The sequence below is a fragment of the Zosterops lateralis genome, assembly GCF_965231275.1.
Source record: "Zosterops lateralis genome assembly, chromosome: 37".
Lineage (NCBI taxonomy): Eukaryota > Metazoa > Chordata > Aves > Passeriformes > Zosteropidae > Zosterops > Zosterops lateralis.
In genome coordinates, this window is record NC_139797.1 from 532,564 (window position 1) to 557,194 (window position 24,631).

Sequence of the window (24,631 nt, forward strand, 5' to 3'; positions counted from 1 at the left end):
AAATCCCAATTTTTTTCCCCATTTTTTCCCCCAAAATTCGCAATTTTTGCCCCAAAATTCACATTTTTTGCCCCAAATTTCCCATTTTTCCCCCAAAAAACCAACTTGGACACAAATTTTGGGGTCAATCCCCAATTTTTATTCCCAAATATCCCAAAAAAATCCCAAATTTTGGAGTTTTTTGGGAATTCTGGAATTTTGGGATTTTTTGGGGGTTCAAAACTCAACTTGGAACCCCCAAAAATCCCAATTTTTGGTCGAAAAATCCCAAAATTTTGGGGGAGAAAATTGGAATTTTTGGGGATTTTTTGGGGAATTTTTTTTGTGATTTTTTTGGGAATTTTTTGGGAATTTCTTTGGGAATTTTTTGGGAATTTTTTTAGGAATTTTTTGGGGGATTTTTTGGAACTTTTGGGGATTTTTTTTTTAATTTTTGGGGATTTTTGGGATTTTTTGGGGGGATTTTTTTGGGATTTTTTTTTTTAATTTTTGGGGAATTTTTTTGGGAACTTTTTGGGTGATTTTTGGGGATTTTTGGGGGATTTTTTTTTTTTAATTTTTGTGATTTTTTGGCGTATTTTTTGGGTATTTTTTGGGGTTTTTTTTGGGATTTTTCTGGAAAATTTTTTGGGATTTTTTGGGAATTTTTTGGTGATTTTGGGGGGGAATTTTTTGGTCAATTTTTTGGGTTTTTTTTGGGATTTTTTTGTGAAATTTTAGGATTTTTTTTGAGGAATTTTTGGTGATTTTTGGTGAATATTTTTTGGAATTTTTTGGGGTCAAAATTCATCGCGAAGCCCCCAAAAATCCATTAAAAATACAATTTTTTTTTGACTTTTGGATCTCCAAAAATCCCCAAATTTTTCACTGCTGGACCAGAATTTTTAGGAGAATATTTTAGGATTTTTTTGTGATTTTTTTGGGCTATTTTGGGCTATTTTGGGCCATTTTTGGGGCTCAAAGCTCATCGCGAACCCCCCAAAAATTCAATTTTTTTCCCCAAAATTTTGGATTTTCGACCCTAAAGCTCCCAGATTTTTTCACTGTTTGTTCAGAATTTTTAGGGCAATTTTTTTTTAATATTTTGTGATTTTTTTGGGATTTTTTGGGATTTTTTGGGCTATTTTTGGGGCTCAAAGCTCGTCGTGGTGCCTGTGCAGGTCCTGCCCGTAGTCGGTCGCTCGACTCCCCACGAAAAGTTCCCAACGGCCCAAAATCTCCTCACGACTCAAAGCCCCGTCCTGGAACGGAAAGTGGGAAAAAATTTAGGAATTTTGGGGACTTTTGGGGGATTTTTTGGGGAATTTTTGGGGATTTTTTTGAGAATTTTTTTTGATTTTTTTTTTTGAATTTTTGGTGATTTTTTGGGGATTTTTTGGGATATTTTTTAGGATTTTTTTGGGAATTTTTTGGGGAATTTTTCTGGGAATTTTTTGAGAATTTTTTGAGAATTTTTTTTGTGATTTTATTGGAATTTTTTGAGGAATTTTTTTGAGAATTTTTTGGTGATTTTTTGGGATTTTTTGAGAATTTTTGGGGAATTTTTTGAGAATTTTTTGGGAATTTTTTTGGGAGTTTTTGGAATTTTTTTGGTAATTTTTTGGGAATTTTTTGAGAATTTTTGGGGATTTTTTTTTGATTTTTTGGGGATTTTTTTGGGAATTTTTTGGGAATTGAAAAAAAATTCTCCCAAAATACCAAAAAAAATTCTCCCAAAATACCAAAAAAATTTCGTCAAAAAAATCCCAAAAATCCCTGAAAATTCCTGAAAACTCCTTAATGAAAATTCCTGAAAAAAACCCCAAAAATTCCCAAAAAATCCTCGAAAAATCCCAAAAAATCCTAAAAACATCCCAAAAAATCCCAAAAAATTCCCAAAAAATCCAAAAAATTCCCCAAAATTTTTACTAAAAAACCCTGAAAATTTGTGTAAAAAATCCAAAAAAACCCTTAAAAAATCCCAAAAAATTCCCTAAAAAATCCCCTAAAAATCCCATTTTTCGGCCGTTTTCGGGCCGTTTTCGGTCAAATTTTCACTGTTTTTCACCAAATTTTTTTTGGAAAATTTGGGAATATTTGAGGAATCCTCACCTGGTCTTGATCAGCGTGGTGGATGAGGTGTTGAGCCTCAACCTCCCAAAATCACCCCAAAATCCACTAAAATTGCCCCAAAAACGCCCAAATTTCCACAATTTTTCTGGAATTTGGGGATTTTTTTTGAATTTTGGGAATTCCAAAAAAAATTCCCCCCAAAAATGGTCAAAAGTTCCCAAAAATCTTCGAAAATTCCTGAAAATTCCTCAAAAAAAATTGCCAAAAAATCCTCGAAAAATTCCCGAAAAATCCTAAAAAAATCCACAAAAATTCCCCAAAAAAATCCACAAAAATTCCCCAAAAAATCCCAAAAAAATCCCAAAAATCCTCAAAAAATTCCCCAAAAATTCCTAAAAATCCCCAAAACTTTCCCAAAAAATTTCCTCCATATATCCTCAAAAGTTCCCTTAAAAAAGCCCCAAAAAAAATCCCAAAAAAGCCTCGAAAAATCCTGAAAAATCCCAAAAAAATCCCAAAAAATTCCCAAAAAATCCAAAAAATTCCCCAAAATTTTTACTAAAAAACCCTGAAAATTTGTGTAAAAAATCCAAAAAAACCCCCTAAAAAATCCCAAAAAATTCCCTAAAAAATACCAAAAAAATCCCATTTTTCGGCCGTTTTTGGGCCGTTTTCGGTCAAATTTTCACCGTTTTTCACCAAATTTTTTTTGGAAAATTTGGGAATATTTCAGGAATCCTCACCTGGTCTTGATCAGCGTGGTGGATGAGGTGCTGAGCCTCAACCTCCCAAAATCACCCCAAAAACCACTAAAATTGCCCCAAAAACGCCCAAATTTCCACAATTTTTCTGGAATTTGGGGATTTTTTTTGAATTTTGGGAATTCCAAAAAAAAATCCCCCCAAAAATGGTCAAAAGTTCCCAAAAATCTTCGAAAATTCCTGAAAATTCCTCAAAAAAAATTGCTAAAAAATCCTCGAAAAATTCCCGAAAAATCCTAAAAAAATCCACAAAAATTCCCCAAAAAAATCCACAAAAATTCCCCAAAAAAATCCCAAAAATCCTCAAAAAATTCCCAAAAAAATTCCTAAAAATCCCCAAAACTTTCCCAAAAAATTTCCTCCATATATCCTCAAAAGTTCCCTTAAAAAAGCCCCAAAAAAATCCCAAAAAAGCCTCGAAAAATCCTGAAAAATCCTAAAAAAATCCCCAAAAAATTCCCTAAAAATCCCAAAAATTCCCCAAAATTTTTACCTAAAAAACCTGAAAAATTGTGTAAAAAATCCAAAAAAAATCCCTAAAAAATACCAAAAAAATCCAATAAAAATGCCATTTTTGGGCCGTTTTCGGTCAAATTTTCACCGTTTTTCACCAAATTTTTTTTGGAAAATTTGGGAATATTTGAGGAATCCTCACCTGGTCTTGGTCAGCGTGGTGGATGAGGTGCTGAGCCTCCACCTTGGCCCAGTCTGGGCTGGGGGGGCTCAGCCAAAGCTTCACCTCGGAGGGTCCCAAACGTCCGTCGCCGTCGCGGTCGCGGCTCTGCAGGAACTGGGCCCGTTCCCGCTGGATTTCGGGGGGTTCTGGGGAGCCTGGGGGGCCCTCAAACAGATCAGCTGCAAGAAAAGGGAGCAGAGGTTATTCCCAAAAAAATCCCCGTCCTGAAAAACCTAAAAACGCCCAAAAAATCCCCCAAAAATCAAAAAAAAAAATCCAAAAAAAATCGTGAAAAATCCCAAAAAAATTCCCCGAAAAATCCCGAAAAAGTAACAAAAAAAATCCTCATCCTGAAAAACCCAAAAATGCCCCAAAAAAATCCCCAAAAAATCCCCTCAAAAATCCTGAAAAAGTAAAAAAAAAAAAAATTCCCTGTCCTGAAAAACCCAAAAATCCCCCCAAAAAATCCCCCCAAAAAATTCCACTAAAAATCCCCAAAATTTTCCTCAAAATATTCCCAAAAAAATCAGAAAAAAATTCCTAAAAAAATCCCAAAATATCCTCAAAAAAATCCCCCGAATTCCCCAAAAAATCCTCAAAAAAATCCCAAAAAATCCCTAAATTTCACCAAATTTCCCTGTCCCGGTTCCCATTGGATTTCGGGGGTTCTGGGGAGCCTGGGGGGCCCTCAGAGGGATCAGCTGGGAGGGAAAGGGTTAAAGGTTATTCCCAAAAAAAATTTGAAGAAAAAATTCCAAAATTTGGCGAAAAAATCACAAATTTCCGTCAAAAATCCCAAAAAAATCCCCAAAAAATCCTCAAAAAAATCCTGAAAAAAATCCTGAAAAAAATCTTCTCAAAAGTTCAGTTTTTTTCCCCAATTTGGGGAAGATGCCAAAAAAATCCTGATCCCAAAAAAACCCCAAAATTCTCCAAAAAAATCCTGGAAAAAAACCTCAAAAAAAATTCCTCCAAAAAAAGCTGCAAAAAACCCCACAAAAATCGTCCAAAAATTCCATTAAAAATCCCCAAAAATTCCTCAAAATATTCTCAAAAATCAGAAAAAAAAAAATCCTAAAAAAATCCCCCAAAAATCCACAAAATATCCTCAAAAAAATTCCCAAAAAATCCTCAAAAAATCTTCAAAAAATTCTGCAAAAAAAAACCCCAAAATCACCCAAAAGTTTCACCAAAAAATCCACCAAAAATTCCCCAAAATATTCCCAAAAAATCAGAAAAAAAAATCCTAAAAAGTCCCCAAAAAATCCTCCAAAAAAATCCCTAAAAAATCCCCAAATTTCCCAAAAATTCCCAAATTTTCCCCCAAAATTCCCATTTTCTCACCGATATATTCATCGACCTGGATAAATCCGTCCCCGTCCCGATCCAAGTCCTCGATGGTTTCCTGGAATAAAAAACACAAAAATTTGGGAATTTTTCCTAAAATTTGAGCCCCAAAAGTGAGAATTTCGAATTTCTATAAATTTTAAAAAATTCTCCCAAAAAAATCCGAAAAAATTTGGCAAAAATTTCCCAAAATTCCTGGAAATTCCCAAAAAAATTCCCCAAAAAATTTGCAAAAAATTCTGAAAAATTTAAAAAAAAAAAAATTCCCAAATGTCACAAAAAATTCCCCAAAATTCCTGGAAATTCCTCCCAAAAATTTTCCAAAAAAATTCCTGAAAAATCCGCCAAAAGATCCTCAAAATTTCCCCAAAAATTCCCAACAAATCTGAAAAAAATATCTCCCAAAAAATCCCCAAAAAATCTTGAAAAAATTCCAAAAAATCTTCAAAAAACCTCCAAAAAATCCTCAAAAAATTCCTGAAAAATCCTCAAAAAATTCCCAAAAAATCTTCAAAAAATCCCCCAAAAATTCCCAAAATTTCCCAAAAAAATCCCAAAAAATTCCCAAAAAATCCTCAAAAAATTCCTGAGAAATTCTCAAAAAATTCCTGAAAAATCCTCAAAAAAAAATCCCCCAAAAAATCCTCAAAAAAAATCCCAAAAATTCCTGAAAAATTCCCAAAAAATCCTCAAAAAATTCATGAAAAATCCTCAAAAAAAATCCCGAAAAATCTTCAAAAAAATTCCCTAAAAATTCCCTGAAAAATACCCAAAAAATCCCAAAAAATCCTCAAAAAATTCCCTAAAAATTCCCTGAATAAATCCCCCAACAAAACCCAAAAAAATCCCCCAAAAATCCAAGAAAATCCCAAAAAAATCCTTAAAAATTCCATTTTTCGACCATTTTTAGTCCGTTTCGAACACGGTTTTCGCGATTTCAACTGGAATTTTTTTGGGAATTTGGGAATTTTTGGGAATTTTGGGAATTGTGACCTTGGCCACCAGGTCCTGGAGGTGCTGGAAGTCCCAAAAATCTCCAAAAATTACCAAAAAATCCTTTAAAATCCCATTTTTGGACCATTTTTGGCCCTCAAAAAATCCTCAAAAAATTCCCAAAAAATCTTCAAAAAATCCTCAAAAAATAATCGAAAAAATCCAAAAAAATTCCAAAAAATTCCCAAAAAATCCCCAAAAAATTCCTGAAAAAAATCCTGAAAAATCCTCAAAATTTCCTGAAAAATCCTGAAAAAAATCCTCAAAAAAATTATCAAAAAATTCCCCCCAGAATTCCCTAAAAAATCCTCAAAAAATCCTCAAAAAATTCCCAAAAAATCCTCAAAAAATCCCCAAAAAATCTCCAAAAAATCCTCAAAAAATCCCAAAAAATCCCCCCAAAATTCCCGAAAAATCCTCAAAAAATTCCTGAAAAATCTTGAAAAAAAAAAAATCCCAAAATTACCCCCCAAAAAATCCAAGAAAATTCCCAAAAAATCCCTAAAAAAATCCCTAAAAATCCCATTTTTGGTCCGTTTCGAACGCGGTTTTCGCGATTTCGACAGGAATTTTTTTGGGAATTTGGGAATTTTGGGACTTGTGACCTTGGCCACCAGGTCCTGGAGGTGCTGGAAGTCCTCGGGGTGCAGGAAGGCGTCGAGTTCGGGCTCCAGGAGTCGCCCGTCGCCGTCGCCGTCGGCCGCCTGGAAACGGCGCCGGGAACGAGCCAGGAGCTGCCGGTGGGAATCGGGGTCAGGGGAGCCCCCAAAATCCTCTAGAAGAGAAAAAATGGGATTGAGGTTAAATTCTAAAAAAGTCCCACAAAAAAACCTCAAAAAATCTTCAAAGAAACCCTAAAAATTCAAAAAAAATCCTAAAAAATCCTCCAAACACCCCTGAAAAATTAAAAAAAAATCCCTAAAAAAGCCTCAAAAAAATCCCAAAAGATCTTAAAATAAACCCCCAAAAACTCAAAAAAAACCCCTAAAAAAATCCTAAAAAATTCCTCCAAAAATCCTCAAAAATCCCACAAAATTCCCACAAAACTCCACCAAAAAATCACAAAAAAAATTTCCAAAAATTCCCCCCAAAAATCCTCAACAAAAATCCTAAAAAACCCTCTAAAAATCCCAAAAAATATCCAAAAAAAATCACAAAAAAAAAAAAAAAAAAAAAAAAAAAAACCCACAAAAAAAATCAGAAAAAATTAAAAAAAAATCCCCCAAAAATTAAAAAAATATCCCTAAAAAATCCCAAAAAATCCCCAAAAAATCTCCCAATAATTCCCTAAAAAACTCACCTGTGTCTCCAAAAGTCTGAGCCCTGAACTCGTCCCATGTCACAGCCCCGTCCCCGTCCCTGTCCAGCCGTCCCCTCTCGGCCCTGAGCTCCTCGTCCCGCGCCCCGCGGTGTCTGCGCACGATCCACGCCCGCAGCTCCGGCCCCGACACCGACCCGGAGGAGTCCGAGTCCATCAGACCCACCAGGAGACTAAAAATGAGACAAAAAAACTGAATTTAGGGGCTGGAATTCACAAAATTCTACCCAGAATTGTGTGGAATGAATCCAAGAATTTTTGTGATTTTTTGTGAATTTTTTTGTGATTTTTTTCTGAATTTTTTTGTGATTTTTTGTGAATTTTTTGGTGATTTTTTGTGGATTTTTTGGTGAATTTTTGGTGATTTTTTGGTGATTTTTTGTGAATTTTTATCAAAGTTCGGTGACTTTTTGGGAATTTTTGGTGATTTTTTTGTGGATTTTTTATGGATTTTTTGGTGATTTTTTAGTGATATTTGGTGATTTTTTTAGTGATTTTTTAGTGATTTTTTAGTGATTTTTTCATGAATAATTCGTGTTTTTTTGTGAATTTTTTGTGATATTTTTGTGATTTTTTTGTGGATTTTCAGTGATTTTTTTGTGATTTTTAGTGAAGGATCCAGGCCCGCAGCTCCGGCCCCGACACCGAGCCCGACGAGTCCGAGTCCATCAGACCCACCAGGAGACTGAGAATTAAACAAAAAAATATATATTTAGAGGGTGGAAAAATTGAAAATCCATCCAGAATTTTTTGTGATTTTTTTCGGGATTTTTGGTGGAAGTTTAATGAAACTTTTTGCAATTTTTTGTGAATTTTTTGTGAATTTTTCGGGATTTTTTGTGCATTTTTTGGGAATTTTTGGGATTTTTTTCAGGATTTTTGGGGAATTTTTTGGAATTTTTTGGGGAATTTTTGGTGATTTTTTCAGGAATTTTATGGGGAAATTTTTTGGAATTTTTTCAGGATTTTTTGGGAATTTTTTCAGGATTTTTTGGGGAATTTTTTGGGAATTTTTTGGGGAATTTTTTGGGGAATTTTTTCAGGATTTATTGGGGGATTTTTGGGGGGAATTTTTTTTTAATTTTGGGGGGATTTTTTTGGAATTTTTTTGGATTTTTTTTTTTGTGATTTTTTGGGGAATTTTTTGGCGATTTTTTTTGCAATTTTTTCGGGATTTTTATTTTGAAAATTAGGGAATTTTTTGGGTAATTTCTTACCCCAATCTCCTCTTGGACTCGTCCGGGGGCAGCTCCTGCTGCTCCTTGGCCTCCTGCTGCCCCCAAAGCGCCGCGTGGGCCCAGAAAAGCCCCTCGGGGTCGTGCTCGTGCTCCTGGGGGGCCCCAAAATATCGGGAATTTTTTGGAATTTTTTGGAATTTTTTAGGGAATTTTTTCGGGATTTTTATTGGAATTTTTCAGGATTTTTATTGGAATTTTTCGGGATTTTTTGGGGAATTTTTTGGCAATTTATTGGGAATTTTTGGGGAATTTTTTCGGGATTTTTTTGGAATTTTTATGGATTTTTCAGGATTTTTTCGGGATTTTTTTGGGGAATTTTTTTGGGATTTTTTTGAGAATTATTTGAGAATTTTTGGGGAATTTTTTTGGGATTTTTTTGGAATTTTTGGGGAATTATTTCGGGATTTTTTTGTGAATTTTTTTATGAATTTTTTTGTGAATTTTTGATGATTTTTGGGTGAATTTTTCCGTGAATTTTTAGTGATTTTATATGATTTTTTTGTGAATTTTTTGGTGATTTTATGTGAATTTTTAGCGATTTTCTCAGTCAATTTTTGATGATTTTTTTTGGGATTTTTGGTGGAATTTTAATGAAATTTTTTGGAATTTTTTCAGGCTTTTTTTGGGGATTTTTGTGAATTTTTTTGTGCTCTTACCCCAACCTCCTCTTGGACTCGTCCGGGGGCAGCTCCTGCTGTTCCTTGGCCTCCTGCTGCCCCCAAAGCGCCGCGTGGTCCCAGAAAAGCCCCTCGGGGTCGTGCTCGTGGCTCTGGGGGACCCCAAAATATCGGGAATTTTTGGGAATTTTTGGCGGATTTTTGGGAATTTTTTCGGGATTTTTGGGGAATTTTTTCTGGAATTTTTTGGGATTTTTGGGGGGATTTTTGGGAAATTTTTTCAGGATTTTTGGGGGAAATTTTTGGGAATTTTTTCAGGATTTTTGGGGAAATTTTTTTGGAATTTTTTCAGGATTTTTTGGGGAATTTTGGGGGGATTTTTTGGGGAATTTTTGGGGGATTTTTTGGGGAATTTTTTGGGAATTTTTTTTGGAATTTTTTGGGGAATTTTTGGGCATTTTTTGGGGATTTTTTCCGAGAATTTTTTGGGGATTTTTTTCAGGATTTTTTGGGATTTTTGTTTGGAATTTTTGGGGAATTTTTGGGGAATTTTTGGGGAATTTTTTGGGATTTTTTTCAGGATTTTTTTTTTTGTGTGTGTGATTTTTTTTTTTGTGATTTTTTTTGTGAATTTTTTCGGTGATTTTTTGTGAATTTTTGATGATTTTTAAGGAATTTTTGGTGATTTTATGTGACTTTTTAGTGAATTTCTCAGTCAATTTTTGGTGATTTTTTGTGAATTTTTGGGGATTTTTTTTGTGATTTTTTGTGGAATTTTTGGTGATTTTTTTCAGGATTTTTGGTGGAATTTTAATGAATTTTTTTGCAATTTTTTGTGAATTTTTCGGGATTTTTTTGTGAATTTTTTGTGCATTTTTTGTGCTCTTACCCCAACCTCCTCTTGGACTCGTCCGGGGGCAGCTCCTGCTGTTCCTTGGCCTCCTGCTGCCCCCAAAGCGCCGCGTGGTCCCAGAAAAGCCCCTCGGGGTCGTGCTCGTGCTCCTGGGGGGCCCCGAAATGAGGGTGGGGGGCGTGGGGAGACCCCCCGAGGGTCACCCCCACCAGGGGACACAGCAGCACCAGCAGCATCTGAGGGGAAAATGGGAGAAAATGGGTGAAAATGGGTGAAAATGGGTGAAAAATGGGGAAAAAATGGGAAAAAATGGGTGGAAAGGGGGAAAAAAAGGGGAAAAAATGGGGGAAATGGGGAAAAAAAGGGGAAAAAAATGGGGGAAAAATGGGGAAAAATGACTGAAAATCGGAGAAAAAAAATGGGTGAAAATGGGTGAAAATGGGAGAAAATGGGGAAAAAATGGGTGAAAATGGGGAAAAAATGGGTGAAAATGGGGAAAAAATGGGGAAAAAATGGGGGAAAAGTCAGTGAAAATGGGAAAAAATGGGTGGAAATGGGGAAAATGGGGAAAAATGGGAGAAAATGGGGAAAAATGGGGAAAAATGGGGAAAAAATGGGTGAAAATGGGGGGAAAATGGGGAAAAATGGGGAAAAAAATGGGTGGAAATGGGGAAAAATGGGTGAAAATGGGAGAAAAAATGGGTGAAAATGGGGAAAAATGGGGAAAAAATGGGGGGAAATGGGGAAAAATGGGTGAAAATGGGGAAAAATGGGTGAAAATGGGGAAAAATGGGTGAAAAAATGGGGAAAAATGGGGAAAAAATGGGTGAAAATGGGAGAAAATGGGGGGGAAAGTGAGACTAGAATGAGAGAAATGGGGTTGAAATGGGGAGAGATGAGCCAAAAATGCCTCAAAATGAGGAGAAATGAGCCCAAAATGGGGAGAAATGAGCCCAAAATGGGGAGAAATGGAGAGAAATGAGCCCAAAATGGAGAGAAATTATCCCAAGATGCCCCAAAATGAGAGAAAGGAGCCCAAAATGGACAGAAATGAGCCCAAAATTGGGAGAAATTAACCCAAAATGTCCCAAAATGCCCCAAAATCAGCCTGAAAATGGAGCAAAATGAGCCCAAAATGTCCCCAAATGACCCCAAACCCAAAAAAAAATGAGGGAAATGACCCTAAATTATCCCAAAAATGTCCCAAAACCTCCTCCAAATCCTCCTCAGAGCCCCCCAAACCCCTCAAGACCCTTCGGAACCCTCAAAACCCCCAAAATCCCCCTCAGGACCCCCCAAAATCTTCCTCAGACCCCCCAAAATTCTCCTCAGACCCCCCAAACCCGTCAAGAATCCCTCAAAAATCTCCCCCAAACTCCCTTTAAACTCCACTAAAACCCCCCAAAACTCCTCCAAATCCTCCTCAGACCCCCCTAAACCCCTCAAGACCCTTCGGAACCCTCAAAAACCCCCAAAATCCCCCTCAGGATCCTCCAAATTTCCCCTCAGACCCCCCAAAACATCCTCGAAACTCCCTTTAAACTCCACTAAACCCCCCCAAAACTCTCTCAAATCTTCCTCAGACCCCCCTAAACCCCTCAAGACCCTTCGGAACCCTCAAAACCCCCCAAAATCCCCCTCAGGACCCCTCAAAATTTGCCCCCCCCCCCTTTACCTCGTCTCGTCCTGCCCCAAACCCGGGGGGGGTCCCGCGGCCCCTCAGAGCTTTGGCCCCGCCCCTTTTGGCAGTCTGACCAATCAGCGGCGGCCGAGCCCACGTGGGGCGGGGCGAGCTGCGCTCCTATTGGTTGGGACGCGCCACGTCCGCGCGCCGAGCCCGAAAAGCCGCTTTTTTAACCCAAAATGAGCGGGAGGGGGCGGAGCTATCGGGTTATACTGGGATATACTGGGATATACTGGGATATACTGGGATATACTGGGTTATACTGGGATATACTGGGATATACTGGGATATACTGGGATATACTGGTTTATACTGGTTTATACTGGGGTATACTGGGGTATACTGGGATAGACTGGGTTATACTGGGATAGACTGGTTTATACTGGTTTATACTGGTTTATACTGGTTTATACTGGAATATACTGGGATAGACTGGGTTATACTGGTTTATACTGGTTTATACTGGGACAAACTGGTCTAAACTGGGTTATATCAGCCTGCACTGGGATAAATACAAATATATCCTGTGAAATTGGTTTATACTGGTCCAGACTGGGATATACTGGGAACAATAGGGGGGAAAAAGGGCGGGAAACGTGAGGGGAGAAAAGGGCGGGAAACGTGAGGGGGAAAAAGGGCGGGAAACGTGAGGGGAGAAAAGGGCGGGAAACGTGAGGGGGGAAAAGGGCGGGAAACGTGAGGGGAGAAAAAGGCGGGAAAACGTGAGATGGAAAAAGGGTGGGAAACGTGAGGGGGGAAAATGGAGGAAACATGAAGAAAAGGGCAGAAAATGTGAGGGGAGAAAAGGGCGGGAAGTATGAGGGGAGAAGAGGGAAATGTGAGGGGAAAAGACTGGGAAACATGAGGGGAAAAAGGGTGGGAAACGTGAAGGGAGAAGAGGGAAATGTGAGGGGGGAAAAAAGGCAGGAAATGTGAGAGGACAAAAAGGGTGGGAAACATGAGGGGAAAAAATTGGAAATGTGAGGGAAAAAGGCAGAAAACGTGAGGGGGAAAAGGACAGGAAACGTGAGGGGGAAAAAAAAAAGAGCAGGAAACACAAAGTACAAAAAAGGTAAAAAACAGAGGAAAAATGGACGCAACATCCCCCTCAATCCCTCGGCTTCCCCTCCCCAAAAATCAAGCGCAGACAGACTCTGAAGATCACTCAGACATTTTAATATTTTATTTCTGATGGAGCTCACGGAGCCTTGGCCGCCCTCACCCTCTTCTTCCTCACCACCACGGGCTTCTGGCTGCGCAAAATGGCGCTGGCCCGGCGCAGGGCGGCCTGGAGGGGACAAAAACACACATCAGCACCCCAAAAAATCAGAAAAATAATAAAAATAAGAAACTCCAGGGATGGGAGAAAGCCCATCCTAAATTATCCCTCTGTTTCCATGGTGAGTTTGGGGATCCCCCCCTTTGAGCTCCATGGAAATCCTAAAGATGCCTCAAATTATCCCCAAAGAGGTTTTAAACTCCTATTTACTTTTTTTTTTTTTTTTTTTTTTTTGGGTGATTGGAATTCACCCCAATTTTGGAGACCCATTTTTTTGTCAATTTGTGAAGCCCTTCCTTTGTTATCACACCCACTAATTTTGGGGTTTTCCCCAATTCTGGGGTAATTTTTAGAGAACAGAATTTTTAGAACCTTCCTCCTAAGGGTTTTCCACTCCCCCATGAGTTTCCCACCCTAAATTTCACATTTTTGGGGTTCACTTTTCACATTTTTGGGTTTCTCCCCCAGATTTGGGATAACCAAATGGGTTTCCCTGCCTGAATTTCACAATCCTATCAAATTTTTTGGGGGGGTTCTCTCCAATTTTGGGGTAATTTTTTGAGAAATGCAGGATTCTCCTTTTAAGGGTTTCCACTCTCCCTTGAGTTTCCCACCCCAAATTTCACAATTTTGGGGTTCTCTCCAATTTTGGGGTATTTTTTTGAGAAATGCAGGATCCTCTTCTTGAGGGTTTCCACTCTCCCAAGGGTCTCCCAGCCCAAATTTCACATTTTTGGGGTTCACTTTTCACATTTTTGGGTTTCTCCCCAATTTTGGGTTAATTTTTAGAGAACCACAGGATCCTCCTTTTAATTGTTCCCACTCCCCCTTGAGTTTCCCAGCCCAAACTTCACAACCCCATCAAATTTTCCGTGTTCTCCCCAGTTTTTGGGGCAGATTTTGGGCAGTTTTTGGGCTCCCTCACCATCCGCAGGTCCCTCCTGTATCTGTTTTTGCTGATGAGGTGCCTGAGGCTCCTCAGGGACCCGCGGGCGTCGCGGCGGATCCGCACACGGACGTACGACGTGGCCGGTTTGCGCTGCCCTGAAAGGAAAAAAAATAAATTAAAATATTTATCTCAGGGTGATTATGATGTTTGTACCCCCTATCGTCTGTTTTGTGTGTTTTGTGCCTTTTAAGATTGGTTCTGGAAGGGAGCAGAAAGAAAAGAGTTTGGTTTATTTTTAAAAATTATTTGCTCCTTTGTGCTTTTTTTTTTTCTTTGTGTGTTCATGCAATTCACAGAGATTTTTTTTTCCTTTAAGTTAGCCTGGTTAGCTGGGGCAAAAAAAGCTTCCTGGATTGTTTTTTTTTTTTCCCTTTTTTCTTGGGATTGTTTAAATCTGCTCTGGACTGAAAAACCCAGAGGAGCACCAGGGTCTGACCTTGGAATTTTCCAGCTCTGAAAGGACTGGGACTGATAAAAATCTAAAAAAATTTGAGTTTTAACTCCCAGCAAGGACTTCTCTCAGTTTTGCCATCTCTCTTCGGACCAACGAGAGTTTTTATTGTTTCATATTATTCATTCCTTACGCTTGTGGGCAGTTTATTTATTAAATAAATAATTTTTTTACCACTTTTCTCCAAGGAAATTCTTTTCCCAGACCAACTGAAACAGGAGGAGAAAACCCATTTAAATTTACCCTCCTGAGGAACCTCATTCAGAGATTTCCTCCCAAATTTGCCTCTAAACCAGAACAACATTTTTAAGGCTTTTTTAAAAATTTAAGGGCTCTCCTGAAGGGATTTTTTTTAGGGGTTTTTGCTGCTCAAACCTGCTCGTTTCTTGAGGACCACCACGATCCCTTTCCCATCCGGGGCCGGCTCCACGCCCACGGTCTTGCGGTGGATCAACCCGTTGTAGCGGAAAGAATTCCGGGCCTTGAGGTTGTTGGGCTCCTGTAGGAGATTTTTGGGAGGGAATTTTAAGATGATCTAAAAAATTTGGAGGGGTTTGGACACTCCCTGAGGGTTTTGGAAGGGGTTGTGAAATAATCTGGGGGGAAACTTGGGGGTGTTGCAAGGATTTTAAAGAGGATTTGGGAGTGTCCCTGATAATTTACAGGGGACCCCAAAAATTTGAGAGGCTGAGGGGTCACAATTGGGGGTTTAAAAAGGGATTTGAGGAGGGTTTAAAGGAAATTTGGGACGGTTTGGGGGTGTCCCTGATAATTTACAGGGGATCCCAAAAATTTAGGAGGCTGAGGGGTCACAATTGGGGATTTAAAAAGGGATTTGGGGAGGTTTTTAAAGGAGATTTGGGAGGGTTTGAGGTGTCTCAAATAATTTGCAGGGAACCCCAAAAATTTGTGAGGCTGAGAGGTCACAATTGGGGGTTTAAAAAGGGATTTGGGAGGGTTTGGGGTGTCCCCGATAATTTTGGAACCCCAAAAATGTGGGAGGCTGTGAGGAGAGGCAGGGTACAAACCCAGGGGTTTGGGGTGGGTTTAAAGGATTTAAGGGGGTGTTTTGGGGAACTTCAAATATCTGAGGAGGGCAGTTAGGACCTGCTTTGGGTGTTAATTTGGTGCCTAGTTCGGCTTTTTGCGGTTTTTGGGCTTTGGGGGGGATCATTGCGAGCCCTATTTGGGGGTTCAGAGCCGCCCCCGGGGTCTGAGGGGTCACTGAGGGTCCCCAGCCCCGTTCCCCGCTCCCCCCTCCCCGCACTGACGGTGCTGTAGGTCTGGTTGTTCCTCTTCAGCAGGAAACTGGAGCAGTTCCGCACCACCATCCACTGCAGATGGGCCGACATGGCGCCTGCGGGGGATCGGGGAGAAGCCTCAGCGCCCGGCCACACCGGGGCCGGTTCCCCGCTCCATCCCGCCCGCCCCGCGTTCCCTCCCCGCCCTTAGGGACCCTCCCCGGGGTTTGGGGATCCTTTCCCGCGGCACCGCGAGGCCCCACGGGCCGCCCCCACAGCGGAGCCCCCACGCCGCACCTCCGCTCCCTTCGGCCGCCGGAAACGGAAAGAGCGAGCGGAGCCTCGGCGAGCTCCGGCCCCGGCCCGAGCTCCGCCCCCTTCGGCGACTTCCGCCGAACTTCGGCAATCTCCGCCCCCTCCCCGCTCGGATCTCTCCGCCGGCGCTCGGTAATTTCCGTCAGTGTTCGCCGATGGCGGCGTTCCTTCGGAAATTTCCGGGTTTCTTTCGGGATTTTCCGGATTCTCTTCGGCAATCTCCGCCGTGGCCTCGGAGAGGCGCTCGGGTCCTTTTCGGCTCCATGAGGGAGTTCACGGAGAAAGGGCGGGAAATGTGAGGGGAAAATGATGGGAAACGTGAGGGGAAAAATTATGGGGAACGTGAGGGGGAAAAGGGCTGGAAAAATGAGGAGAAAAGGGAGGGAAACGTGAGGTCAAAAGGGCGTAAATGAGGGAAAATGGGTGGGAAAGGTGAAGGAGAAAAGGATGGGAAACGTGAGGTAAAAAGGGTGTAAATGAGGGAAAATGGCTCGGAAGGATGAGGGGAAAAGGGCGGGAAACGTGAGGGGAGAAAAGGGCGGGAAACGTGAGGGGAGAAAAGGGCGGGAAACGTGAGGGGAGAAAAAGGGCGGGAAACGTGAGGGGAGAAAAAGGGCGGGAAACGTGAGGGGAGAAAAAGGGCGGGAAACGTGAGGGGGGAAAAAGGGCGGGAAACGTGAGGGGCCAGACCTGGAGCGCCATTTGCAGGTGAGGTGTTACCTGAGGGGGGTTTTGGGGGTCCTGAGGGAATTTGGGGAATGCCCGGGGGGTTTGAGGGGTGGTCTGAGCTCTTCCCACAACAATTGGGAGCTGTACTGGGTTCTACTGGTTTATAATGGTTTGTATCAGATATATTGTATTAAACTGGGTTGGACTGGCCTGTACTGGTTTGTACTGGGTTGGACTGGTTTGTACTGGTTTGTACTGGGTTGTGTTAGTCTGGACTTCATTATACTGGGTAATATTGCATAGGTTGGTTTTATACTGGTTTAAACTGGGTGAAATAGGATTGCCGTGAGTTGTACTGGTTTATACTGGTTTATACTGGTTTGTACTGGGTTAAGTGCAGGCAGACTGGGTAATGCTGGGTTAAACAGGCTTGTACTGGTTTGTAGTGGTTTATACTGGGTTGTACTGGGCTATACTGGTTTATACTGGTTTGTACTGGGCTATACTGGTTTATACTGGTTTGTACTGGGCTATACTGGTTTATACTGGGTTGTACTGATTTAAATTGGATTTTACTGGTTTATACTGGGTTAGGTGTGGTTAGGCCAGGTTGTGGCGGGTTAATGGGTTTATGCTGGTTTGTACTGGTTTGTACTGGTTTATACTGGTTTGTACTGGTTTATACTGGGCTGTACTGCTGACCTATATTGGTTTGTGCTGGTTTGTACTGGTTTTATATTGATTTATATTGGTTTATACTGGTTTATACTGGGTTATATTGATTTATATTGGCTTATACTGGTTTATACTGGGCTGTACTGATTTATACTGGTTTATACTGGTTTATACTGGGTTATATTGATTTATATGGGTTTATACTGGTTTATACTGGGCTGTACTGATTTATATTGGTTTATACTGGTTTATACTGGGCTGTGTTGATTTATATTGATTTATACTGGTTTATACTGGTCTATACTGGTTTATACTGGGCTGTGTTGATTTGCAGTGGTTTATACTGGTTTATACTGGGCTGTACTGATTTATATTGCCTTATACTGGTTTATACTGGTTTATACTGGGCCCGTGAGAACCGGACGCCCATCCCCCCCCTCAGGTGGGTGGGGGGGTCCCGTGGGAACCTGCCCCTCCCCCCGCCCCTCCCCCCCCGCCCTTCCTGTTGTTTTTGGGGGGGGCAGGAAATGGGGGGGTGGGGGAGGGGCGAGGCCCTAAAAACCGCCGGGGTGGGGGAGGGGGAGGGGACAGCACCCCTGGGAACAGGTGAGAGGGGACCCCAAAAATGGGAAACCCCAAAAATGAGAGAAATCACCCCAAAAAATGGGATCCCGAGCCCAAAAATGGGATCCTGACACTCCCCACCCCTTGTTTGGGATTTGGGGGAGGTCCAGGATTTTGGGGAGGGGGATTGGGGGTTTGGGGGGGTTTGGGGTCCCAATTTTGGGGGTTTTGGGGCCCAGAATTTGGGGGATTTGGGGTCCCAATTTTGGAGGGGTTTGGGGTCTTGATTTGGGGGAATTTGAGGTCCAGATTTGGGGGAGTTTGGGGTCCCAATTTTGGGGGGTTTTGGAGGGAGTTTGGGGTCCCAATTTTGGGGGATTTGGGGTCCCAATTTTGGGGGGTTTGGGGGGATTTGGGGTCCCATTTTTGGGGAATTTGGGGGGATTTGGGGTCCCCAATTTTGGGGGGTTTTGGGTCCCAGTTTTGGGGGATTTGGGAGGGGGTTGGGTGGGTTTGGGGTCCCAATTTTGGGGGGTTTGGGGGGATTTGGGGTCTTGATTTGGGGGACTTTGGGGTCCTTAATTTTGGGGGGATTTGGGGTCTTGATTTGGGGGGTTTGGGGTCCCCAATTTGAGGGAGTTTGGGGTCTTGATTTGGGGGGGTTTGGGGGTCCCAATTTGGGGGTTTGGGGGTCCTGATTTGGGGGGTTTGGGGTCCCCATTTTGGGGTATTTGGGGGTCCCCCCGCGCCCCCCGCCCTCTCCCAACCCCGGTACCGGTGTCACTGTCACTGTCACCCCCCGGTGCTGGGGATGGGGGGGGGCGGGGGGAGGCTCTGGGGACCCCCCCCTGGGGACCCCCTGATTGTCACCTCGGCAGTGTCACCTCCCTGTGTCACCCCAATGTCCCCAAATGTCCCTGCAGTGTCCCTTAGTGTCATCCCCATTGTCACCCCAATGTCACCTCGATGTCACCCCCCCATTGTGACCTTGATGTCCCCCAATGTCACCCCAGTGTCCCTCAGTGTCCCCTCAATGTCCCCTCAATGTCCCCCTGAGTGTCCTCCCAGTGTCACCCCAGTGTCACCACCAATGTCACCCATGTCCCCCCAGTGTCACCCCAACTCCTCAGTGTCCCCTCAATGTCACCTCCACCTGTCACCCCATTGTCACCCCAATGTCCCCCAAAGTTGTCCCTCAGTGTCCCCTCAATGTCCCCCCAATGTCACCCCAGTGTCCCCTCAATGTCCCCCTGAGTGTCCTCCCAGTGTCCCCCCAGTTTCTGCCTCAGTGTCCCCCCCATTGTCACCCCAATGTCACCCCAGTGTCCCCCAATGTCCCCTCAGTGTCCTCCCAGTGTCACTCCAGTGTCCCCCAGTATCCCCTAATGTCCCCCTATTGTCCCCCCAGTGTCCCCTCAATGTCCCGCCAGTGTCACCACCCCAGTGTCACCTCCATGTCCCTCCAATGTCCCCCTGAGTGTCCTCCCAGTGTCACCTCAGTGTCCCCCTGATGTCCCCTCAATGTCCCCCCAGGGTCCCCATAAACTTGGGGGCATTCCCAGAAATTTTGGGGGGTTCCCATTAATTTTGGGGAGGTTCCCATTAATTTTTCAGGGTCCCCATTAATTTTTGGGGAGTCCCCATTAATTTGGGGGATTCTCATTAATTTTGGGAGGTTCCCATTAATTTTTGAGGGGGTTCCCATTAATTTTTGGGGGAGTTCCCATTAATTTTTCAGGGTCCCCATTAATTTGGGGCATTCCTATTAATTTTGGGGAGTCCCCATTAATTGGGGGGGGTTCCCATTAATTTGGGGGAATTCTCATTAATTTTTGGGGGAGTTCCCATAAATTTGGGGCGTCCCCATTAATTTTTCAGGGTCCTCATTAATTTGGGGAGTTCTCATTAATTTTTTGGGGCGTTCCCATTAATTTGGGGCGTTCCCATTAATTTTGGGGGGGTTCCCATATATTTTTCAGGGTCCCCAATAATTTTTTGGGAGGTCCCCATTAATTTGGGGAGTTCCCATAAATTTGGGGGGTTCCCATTAATTTTTCAGGGTCCCTATAATTTTTGGGGGGTCCCCATAAATTTGGGGAGTTCTCATTAATTTGGGGCGTTCACATTAATTTTGGGACGTTCCCATAAATTTTATTTTATTTTTTTGGGGGAGGGGGCGTTTCCCATTCTCTGTCCCCGCCCCCTTTGGGGGGAGGGGCTGAGGGTGGGGGAGGGGCCTCTCCCGCCTCCTCCTCCGCAGCATCTTCGGCCTCGGGGGGACCCCCCCCCAAAAAAAACCCCAAAACCTTTCAAAATTTGGGGGCGACCCCTCCCCAAAATCACCGAGACCCCCCCCCAAAACCTCGGGGGGGGGAGGGGATGGTTTGACCCGGCGGAAGCTCCAAGGTGAGGTGGGGGAGGGGAGGGGGGAGGGGCTGTGGGGAGGTCTCTCCCCTCCCCCCCCCAAAAATCGACCCTCGCGGGGGTTGTCGGGAAATGGGGGGTGGGGGAGGGGCGGATCGATTCCCCTCCCCCCCCCCCCGGGGGGGGATGGAGAGGGGTGGGGGAGGGGCCGAGCATCCCTCGGGGTGGGGGAGGGGAGGGGAAGGATTTGGGGGGGATTTGGGTGGTTTGGGGGGGATTTGGGGGGTCCTGGGTGGATTTGGGGGATCTCAGGTGGATTTGGGGGGATTTGGGGGGTCCTGGGTGGATTTGGGGGGTCTCAGGTGGATTTGGGGGGATTTGGGGGGTCCTGAGTGGGTTTGGGGAGGATTTGGGAGGTCCCGAGTGGATTTTGGGTGGATTTGGGGGGGATTTGGGGGGTCCCGAGTGGATTTGGGGGATCCTGGGTGGATTTGGGGGGGATTTAGGGTGTCCCGGGTGGATTTGGGGGGATTTGGGGGGGATTTGGGGGGTCCTGGTGGGATTTGGGGGGTCCCAGGTGGATTTCGGGGTCCCCCACCACAATTTGGGGCAGATTTTGGGGGGGGGGTGGATCTGGAGCAGATTTTTTTAGGGACAAAATTTGGGATTTTTCCCCCCCAGATTTGGGATTTCCCCCCAGATTTGGGGGTCCCACATTTGGGGGTCCCCCATTTGGGGGTCTCCCTTTGCAGATGGCCGAGGCCGCCGTGCTGGGCAGTTTTGGGGGGTCTCTGGGGGGTCCTGGGGGGCTCCCCCCGGGCCCGGGACCCCTGGAGCACCTGGGCCGGGGGATGCTGCGCTCGGCTCGGAGGAGACTGCGCCGGGTCGGGGTACGGGACCCCCCAATTGGGGAGGGGGGACCCAAATTGGGGACTGGGACCCCAAAAATGGGGATGGGGGACCCAAAAATGGGGACTGGGACCCCCGAAATGGGGATGGGGACCCCCGAAATGGGGACTGGGACCCCAAAAATGGGGAGGGGGAGCCCAAAAATGGGGACTGGGACCCCCGAAATGGGGATGGGGACCCCAAAAATGGGGAGGGGGAGCCCCGAAATGGGGAGGGGGAGTCCAAAATTGGGGAGGGGGACGTCAAAAATGGGGAGGGGGAGCCCGAATTGGGGAGGGGGGACTGAAATTGGGGTATGGGACCCCCAAAATGGGGAGGGGGAAGTCCAAAATTGGGGAGGGGGAGATGGAAATTGGGGTACAGGACCCCAAAATGGGGAGGGGGAGCCCAAAAATGGTGAGGGAGAGTCTGAAATTGGGGTATGGGACCCCCAAAATGGGAATGGGGACCCACAAAATGGGGATGGGACCCCCGAATTGGGGATGGGACCCCCGAAATGGGGATGGGGACCCCAAAAATGGGGAGGGGGAACCCCGAAATGGGGAGGGGGACCCAAAACTGGGGAGGGGGAGCCCAAAAATGGGGAGGGGGGGTCTGAATTGGGGAGGGGGGGGTCTGAATTTGGGGTACAGGACCCCCCAATTGGGGAGGGGAGACCCAAAATGGGGACTGGGAACCCCGAAATGGGGAGGGGGAACCCGAATTGGGGAGGGGGAGCCCAAAATGGGGATGGGGGTCTGAATTGGGGAGGGGGAGATGGAAATTGGGGTACAGGACCCCAAAATGGGGAGGGGGAGACTGAAATTGGGGTACGGGACCCCCGAAATGGGGACTGGGACCCCCGAAATGGGGTGGGGGGACCCAAAAATGGGGAGGGGGACCCCCGAAATGGGGACGGGACCCCCAAATTGGGGAGGCAGAACTTAAAAATTGGGGTCCTGGGTTTGATTTTGAGGGTCCCAAAGTGATTTTTGGGGTCTCAATTTGATTTTTGGGGGGTCCTGGGGTGGATTTTGGGGGTCTCTGGGTGGATTTTTGGGGTCCCAGGGTGGAATTTGGGGTTTTTGGGGGTCCCAATTTGATCTTTTGGGTTCCCAAATCGATTTTTGGGGGTCCCGGGATGGATTTTGGGGGTCCCAAAGTGATTTTTGGGGTCTAAATTTGATTTTTGGGGGTCCTGGGGTGGATTTTGGGGGTCTCTGGGTGGATTTTTGGGGTCCCAGGGTGGATTTTGGGTTTTTTGGGGGTCTCAAATTGATTTTGGGGGTCCCAGAGTGGATTTTGGGGGTCCCGGGGTGGAATTTGGGGTTCCCAATTTGATTTTTGGGGTCCCAGGGTAGATTTTGGGGTTTTTTGGGGGTCCCGGGGTGGATTTTGGGGTTCCCAATTTGATTTTTGGGGTCCCAGGGTAGATTTTGGGGTTTTTTGGGGGTCCCGGGGTGGATTTTGGGGTTCCCAAATTGATTTTTGGGGTCCCCAGACCCACCCGGCGGGGCCCCGGACGTGGCTGTTTTTGGGGGGGGCTCTGGGGGTCTGCGAGGCCGCGGGACTCGACCCCTCCCTGGGGCTGGTGGGGGCCATCGCCAGGGGGCTGCCCCACAGGTAAGGGGGGGGGACCCCCAATTTGGGGGTCTGGGGGGGTCCCAAAATCTGGGAGAGGGTCCCCAAAATTCAAGGGGAGGGTCCCCTAAAATTGGGGGGGGGGCCCAAAATTTGGGGGTCTGGGGGTCTCAAAATCTGGGGGAGGGTCCTCAAAATTCGGGGAGGTTCCAAAATTTGGGAGGGTCCCAAAAATCTGGGGGAGGGTCCCTAAAAATTGGAGGGGGGTTCCTCAAAATTCAGGGGGGGGTCCTCAAAATTTGGGCTCTGGGGGGTCCCAAAATCTGGGGAAGGGTCCCTAAAATTCAAAAATTTGGGGGATTTCCCTAAAATTTGGGGGGTGTTATCTAAAATTTGGGGTCTGGGGGGGGGGGTCCCAAAATCTGGGGGAGGGGTCCCAAAAATTTGGGATGGGTCCCTAAAACTCGAAAACTTGGGCGATTTCCCTAAAATTTGGGGGGGTATCTAAAATCTGGGGGAGGGTCCCCAAAATTCAGAGGGAGGGTCCCTTAAAATTTGGGGGGAGGGGCCAAAATTTGGGGGTCTGGGGAGGGTCCCAAAAATTTGGGAGGGGTCCCTAAAATTTGGGGGATTTCCCTAAAATTTGGGGGAGGGGGTCCTTAAAATTTGGGGAGGGTCCCCTAAACTTTGGGGGGGGGGGCCCAAAATTTGGGGGTCTGGGGGTTCCCAAAATCTGGGGGAGGGTCCCTAAAATTCAAAAATTTGGGGGATTTCCCTAAAATTTGGGGTCTGAGGAGGGTCCCAAAAATTCAGGAGGGTCCCCAAAATTCTGGGGAAGGGTCCCTAAAACTGGGGGAGGGTCCCTAAATTTGGGATGTTCCAAAATTTGGGGTCCCGGGGTGGATTTTTGGGGGTCCTGGGGTGGATTTTTGGGTTTTTTGGGGGTCCTGGGGTGGATTTTGGTGTTCCCTGTCTGGATTTTTTGGGTTTTTGGGGGTCCTGGGATGAATTTTTGGGGTTCTGGGGTGAATTTTTAGGGTCCTGGGGTGGAAATTTGAGGTTTTTGGTGTTCCCAGGGTGGATTTTTTGGGGTTTTAGGGGTCCTGGGGTGGATTTTTGGGTTTCTGGAGAAGATTTTGGGGGTCCTGGGGTGGATTTTTTTGGGTTTTTTTGGTGTTCCCAGGGTGGATTTTTGGGGTTTTTTGGGGCCCGGGATGGATTTTTGGGGTCCTGGGATGGTTTTTTTTGGGGCTTTTGGTTTTCCTGGGGTGAATTTTGGGGGTCTTGGGGTGGATTTTGGGGGTCCCAGGGTGGATTTTGGTGTTCCCTGCCTGGATTTTTGGGGTTTTTGGATTTTTTGGGGGGTTTTGGGGTTCCCAGGATGGATTTTGGAGGTCCCAGGGTGAATTTTGGGGTCCTGGGGTGGATTTTTGGGTTTTTTGGGAGTCCCGGGGTGGATTTTGGGGGTCCCGGGGTGGATTTTTTTGGGTTTTTGGTGTTACCAGGATGGATTTTTTGGGGGGTTTTGGGGTTCCCAGGGTGAATTTTGGGGGTCCCAAGGTGAATTTTGGGTTGCTGGAGTAGATTTTGGTGGTCCTGGGCTGGATTTTTGGGGTTTTGGGGGTCCTGGGGCAGATTTTTGTGGTGTATTTTTGGGGGTCCCAAACTGAATTTTCCCCTTTTTGCAGCCCCCTCCTCCCCGGGGGTCTCCGGGTCCCCCTGGCCCTGCTCCTTTTCTCCTCGGGGCTGTGGCTGCTGCTGGGGCTGACCCTGCGCCTGGGCCTGAGCCTCCTCCTGCTCCTGGGGGGCTCCGGGGGGGCCCTGGGGGGGCCGGGACCCCCCCCCAGGATATGGGTGGTATGTCCGGGGGTCCTGGGGGGGATTTGGGGCAGATTTGGGGGTCCTGGGGGGCTCCAGGGGGGCCCTGGAGGGGATTTGAGGGGGATTTGGGGGGGATTTGGGGGTTCTGAAGAGGGTCCTGGGGGGGATTTGGGGGGTCCTGGGGGGGTTTGGGGGCAGATTTGGGGGGTCCTGGGGGGGATTTGGGGGGGATATGGGGGTTTTAAGGAGGATTTTTGGGGATCCTGGGGGGGGATTTGGGGGGATTTGGGGTCTT

The 24,631-nt window shown here is 45.2% G+C and overlaps 3 protein-coding genes across 5 annotated transcripts in view; 1 reads left to right on the forward strand and 2 right to left on the reverse strand.

Annotated features, from left to right (window-relative positions):
- Window positions 1–531: 531 nt before the first annotated feature.
- Window positions 532–11,593, reverse strand: LOC310921803 (reticulocalbin-3-like). 3 transcript variants are annotated; one of them, XM_083882051.1, is made up of 7 exons: window positions 11,531–11,593; window positions 9,042–10,091; window positions 7,130–7,832; window positions 6,435–6,604; window positions 4,834–4,894; window positions 3,469–3,668; window positions 532–1,241 (listed from the first exon to the last, which is right to left on the reverse strand). In XM_083882051.1, exons 3-7 carry the CDS (start codon window positions 7,302–7,304, stop codon window positions 1,134–1,136), a joined length of 714 nt encoding a protein of 237 aa, XP_083738177.1. In that variant the 5' UTR covers window positions 7,305–7,832; window positions 9,042–10,091; window positions 11,531–11,593; the 3' UTR covers window positions 532–1,133. The 3 variants fall into 3 exon arrangements, 2 of the variants coding, with proteins under 2 accessions (XP_083738177.1, XP_083738176.1); XM_083882050.1 differs by having other exon boundaries at window positions 8,365–10,091; XR_014592211.1 differs by having other exon boundaries at window positions 1,150–1,241; window positions 2,092–3,668; window positions 8,365–10,091.
- Window positions 11,594–12,694: 1,101 nt separating this feature from the next.
- Window positions 12,695–15,822, reverse strand: RPL28 (ribosomal protein L28). The gene is made up of 5 exons (XM_083882064.1): window positions 15,757–15,822; window positions 15,490–15,575; window positions 14,594–14,717; window positions 13,744–13,862; window positions 12,695–12,827 (listed from the first exon to the last, which is right to left on the reverse strand). Exons 2-5 carry the CDS (start codon window positions 15,568–15,570, stop codon window positions 12,738–12,740), a joined length of 414 nt encoding a protein of 137 aa, XP_083738190.1. The 5' UTR covers window positions 15,571–15,575; window positions 15,757–15,822; the 3' UTR covers window positions 12,695–12,737.
- Window positions 15,823–23,979: 8,157 nt separating this feature from the next.
- The window catches only part of LOC310921802 (lysophospholipid acyltransferase 7-like), a 33,006-nt gene continuing 32,354 nt past the window's right edge, over window positions 23,980–24,631 (forward strand). Inside the window, exon 1 of the mRNA XM_083882049.1 lies at window positions 23,980–24,000. The gene's annotated coding sequence lies outside the window, so the exon portion shown is untranslated. The remainder of the gene's footprint in view (window positions 24,001–24,631) is intronic.

Bases quoted from the DNA above. Each gene is read 5' to 3' on its own strand.
- RPL28 (XM_083882064.1), bottom strand. From the start codon at position 15,570: ATGTCGGCCCATCTGCAGTGGATGGTGGTGCGGAACTGCTCCAGTTTC. The intron at 14,718-15,489 runs GTCAGTGCGGGG...AATCTCCTACAG, and splicing joins ACAACCAGACCTACAGCACC to GAGCCCAACAACCTCAAGGC. The intron at 13,863-14,593 runs GTTTGAGCAGCA...TTTTCCTTTCAG, and splicing joins GGTCCTCAAGAAACGAGCAG to GGCAGCGCAAACCGGCCACG.
- LOC310921803 (XM_083882051.1), bottom strand. From the start codon at position 7,304: ATGGACTCGGACTCCTCCGGGTCGGTGTCGGGGCCGGAGCTGCGGGCG. The intron at 6,605-7,129 runs GTGAGTTTTTTA...TTTCTCTTCTAG, and splicing joins TCAGACTTTTGGAGACACAG to AGGATTTTGGGGGCTCCCCT. The intron at 1,242-3,468 runs GTGAGGATTCCT...TTTCCGTTCCAG, and splicing joins ACCACGCTGACCAAGACCAG to GACGGGGCTTTGAGTCGTGA.